Source organism: Drosophila novamexicana, unplaced genomic scaffold, assembly GCF_003285875.2.
Source record: "Drosophila novamexicana strain 15010-1031.04,08,12 unplaced genomic scaffold, DnovRS2.1 tig00000387-arrow-pilon, whole genome shotgun sequence".
Classification (NCBI taxonomy): Eukaryota; Metazoa; Arthropoda; class Insecta; order Diptera; family Drosophilidae; genus Drosophila; species Drosophila novamexicana.
In genome coordinates, this window is record NW_020824800.1 from 951,138 (window position 1) to 953,577 (window position 2,440).

At 42.6% G+C, this 2,440-nt stretch overlaps 1 protein-coding gene across 1 annotated transcript; it reads right to left on the reverse strand.

The window, feature by feature from the left end:
- Nucleotides 1–1,032: 1,032 nt before the first annotated feature.
- LOC115759893 lies at nucleotides 1,033–2,097 on the reverse strand. The gene has a single exon (XM_030701008.1). The coding sequence runs from the start codon at nucleotides 1,973–1,975 to the stop codon at nucleotides 1,184–1,186; it is 792 nt and encodes a 263-aa protein (XP_030556868.1). The 5' UTR covers nucleotides 1,976–2,097; the 3' UTR covers nucleotides 1,033–1,183.
- Between the last annotated feature and the right edge of the window lie 343 nt (nucleotides 2,098–2,440).

A 2,440-nucleotide genomic window follows, 5' to 3' on the forward strand; every position in this document is an offset into this window, starting at 1 on the left:
AACTAAACATAATCTATTTACTTTTATAATGATGGCTGCTCCGACTTAATCGAATTAAATCGAATTTTTGCATTAAGTTTTTACGATATTTTAAGCACGAATTTTAGTTTTAAGCAGCGAACATTTTAAGTGCAATAAAGCATCGATACTTACACGTTTGTATGAGGTACTCGCTTGTTAATTTGTTGGCCATTTTAAAGTTGGCCCTGACCATATGCAGTTACAGCCTGACACAGCGACACCGCGGACCCCTCACCTCCTCCCCTCCTCCCCTCTGGGGCAATTGTTGTTGTTCGAGCTGTTTTGTTTGCGTGCAGCACATTAGGTTCATTTGTTCTATTGTTTTGATTATGATTTACAATGCCCAGTGCGATGCTTTTGTCTGTTGTTCTGTTGGTGTCTGCCTTTTGCTGAATGAGCTTGCGGTTACCCTGTGTGGGTGTCGCTGTGCGTGTGTGTGTGTGTGTGTGTTTGTGTGTGTAATAAAGGATAACACATTTGCAGCTCGACAATAAATTTCATTTAAAGTGTGTGCAAAAATGTTTGCCTTCGCTTTTGCTGCGAATTAGCCAGCTCGCAGCGTACTGTTATTAACGCCCATTAGGTCTAGGCCATAGTCCTTCTACTCACATGTTAATTAAAAATAACTTGTTATACTCTGAATGGAATGTGTGCATGTAATGTGTATACATCTCGACCATATGCAAATATATTCCTGATTATCATATCTCATATTTTGCCTATCAAACAGCTCATTTATTAATGTATTTGGTAATGCCAAAGTTCATTCGAAAATCATTCTCCTAAGCTCTTAACTACCTCAAAAGTGTAACAAATTTTGTCAGAGGCTCGCTTAAGCCCGGTTAAGCCCTACCATATCCAATGAAAGAAGAACGATGTGAGAACTTTTGGGGCTAGACTAAGTAGTTGATATTGTCTTTGCTATATTCTCGTCGGGCATACTCGACTTACTGATGCCCGTCATAGTCATAGATAGGAGCTAAATGCACGTGCCTTGTGGGTTGAGCAATTGATGTATGCAGCCCATAACTTGTTTAATTTAATTCGAATGTTAGCTAGCAAATAACTAGCATATAATTTGCAATTATTTTGAGTACAATTTCCGGATCTAAAAACCATAAAATTTGGACTAAAAAGCTGAAAGTGACCGATTTGGTACGCGCTACTTTTCTTTAACATTTTCAAAGCATTTCGACTGCTGCAGCAGGTGCTCAACGGTATCGGTGTGCTTGTTCATGGCTGGCATTCTATCATCGGGCAGGTGTTGTTTGTCAGTGGAATCGCCCGAATCGCTTTTCTTTCTGGCATTTGGTTTGGTTTGATGGACTTCGGCGGGAAAGAAGTGCGCCTCTAGCTGACGCACACCATCTGGTGTGCTCAGATCGTAGGCGAATTTCAGATACTTATCGAAGAACATTTTGGTATTGTGACTTTGGTTTTTGGTCCGGATCTGACGGTGTGCAGCAGGCTCTGCCTTGTCTGGTGATTTTGTTGTCTCCTTTGGCTGCTTGCCGGTGGCAAGCGTTGTCTCAGCGGCAGTTGCACGCAGACCTCTCGTCCTGGACACGTTGCCATCGAGCTTCGGCTTGCGCGTTTGCTTAACATATTGAGCCTGATCCACATGCCTGGCTAGCACCACGGTACGCTCGTTCGATGCAGCTTTGGCGGATGCCGGTGGAGTTGATGGTGGTGCTGTTGCTGTTGCACGCATCTGTTCGGCGACTTCTGGACGTTTGCCGTATTGTTTTGGATTGCTGTTCGCCCTTAGCGCTGGCGATTTCAATTTTCTGTCCTTCTCCCTATTATCCTTATTGGCATCCTTGGCATTGACACTGACAATCGTCGGCGGTTGAAAGCCACGCGACAGCTGCGGCATTTCCAATTTCAGTGGCTTGTAGCTAATGCGGCTGCTGAGTACGTTGCTTGGCTTACGGGTAGGCGCATTGCTGGCCATTTCTGAGCGGAGAGATAAAACGAAATGTTTTAGAAATACTTGTCGAAAAGAAAAAAGGAAACACAACACCAACAAAATGTATCAGTTCCAAATGAAAGACCTGAAAATAATACAAAATTTCATAAAATACTACTGTGTTTATTGAGATTTAACGCCTGTTAATGCTTTTCGACAACTTTTCGTTAAATGGATTACTTGGCTTCCTGCAAAATATTTCAAAGTATTTCTAACAAATTTTGCTAAAGTTTCCGAGTCCGAGTCCGAGTCCGAGTCCGCGTCCGACTCCAAGTCCGAGTCTCTTTCATGGCATTATCATTTATATCTAAGTTTTTATATATATCTGATAAATTGTCTGTTGCCTGTCATCTACTCAACTTTAATTTGCCTGTCATTTCATTTTGCTGATGTGGCACGCAGTGCAGAGGGTCTAAGCTGACATTTGCCGGCTGCCAACTGACAGGTTAC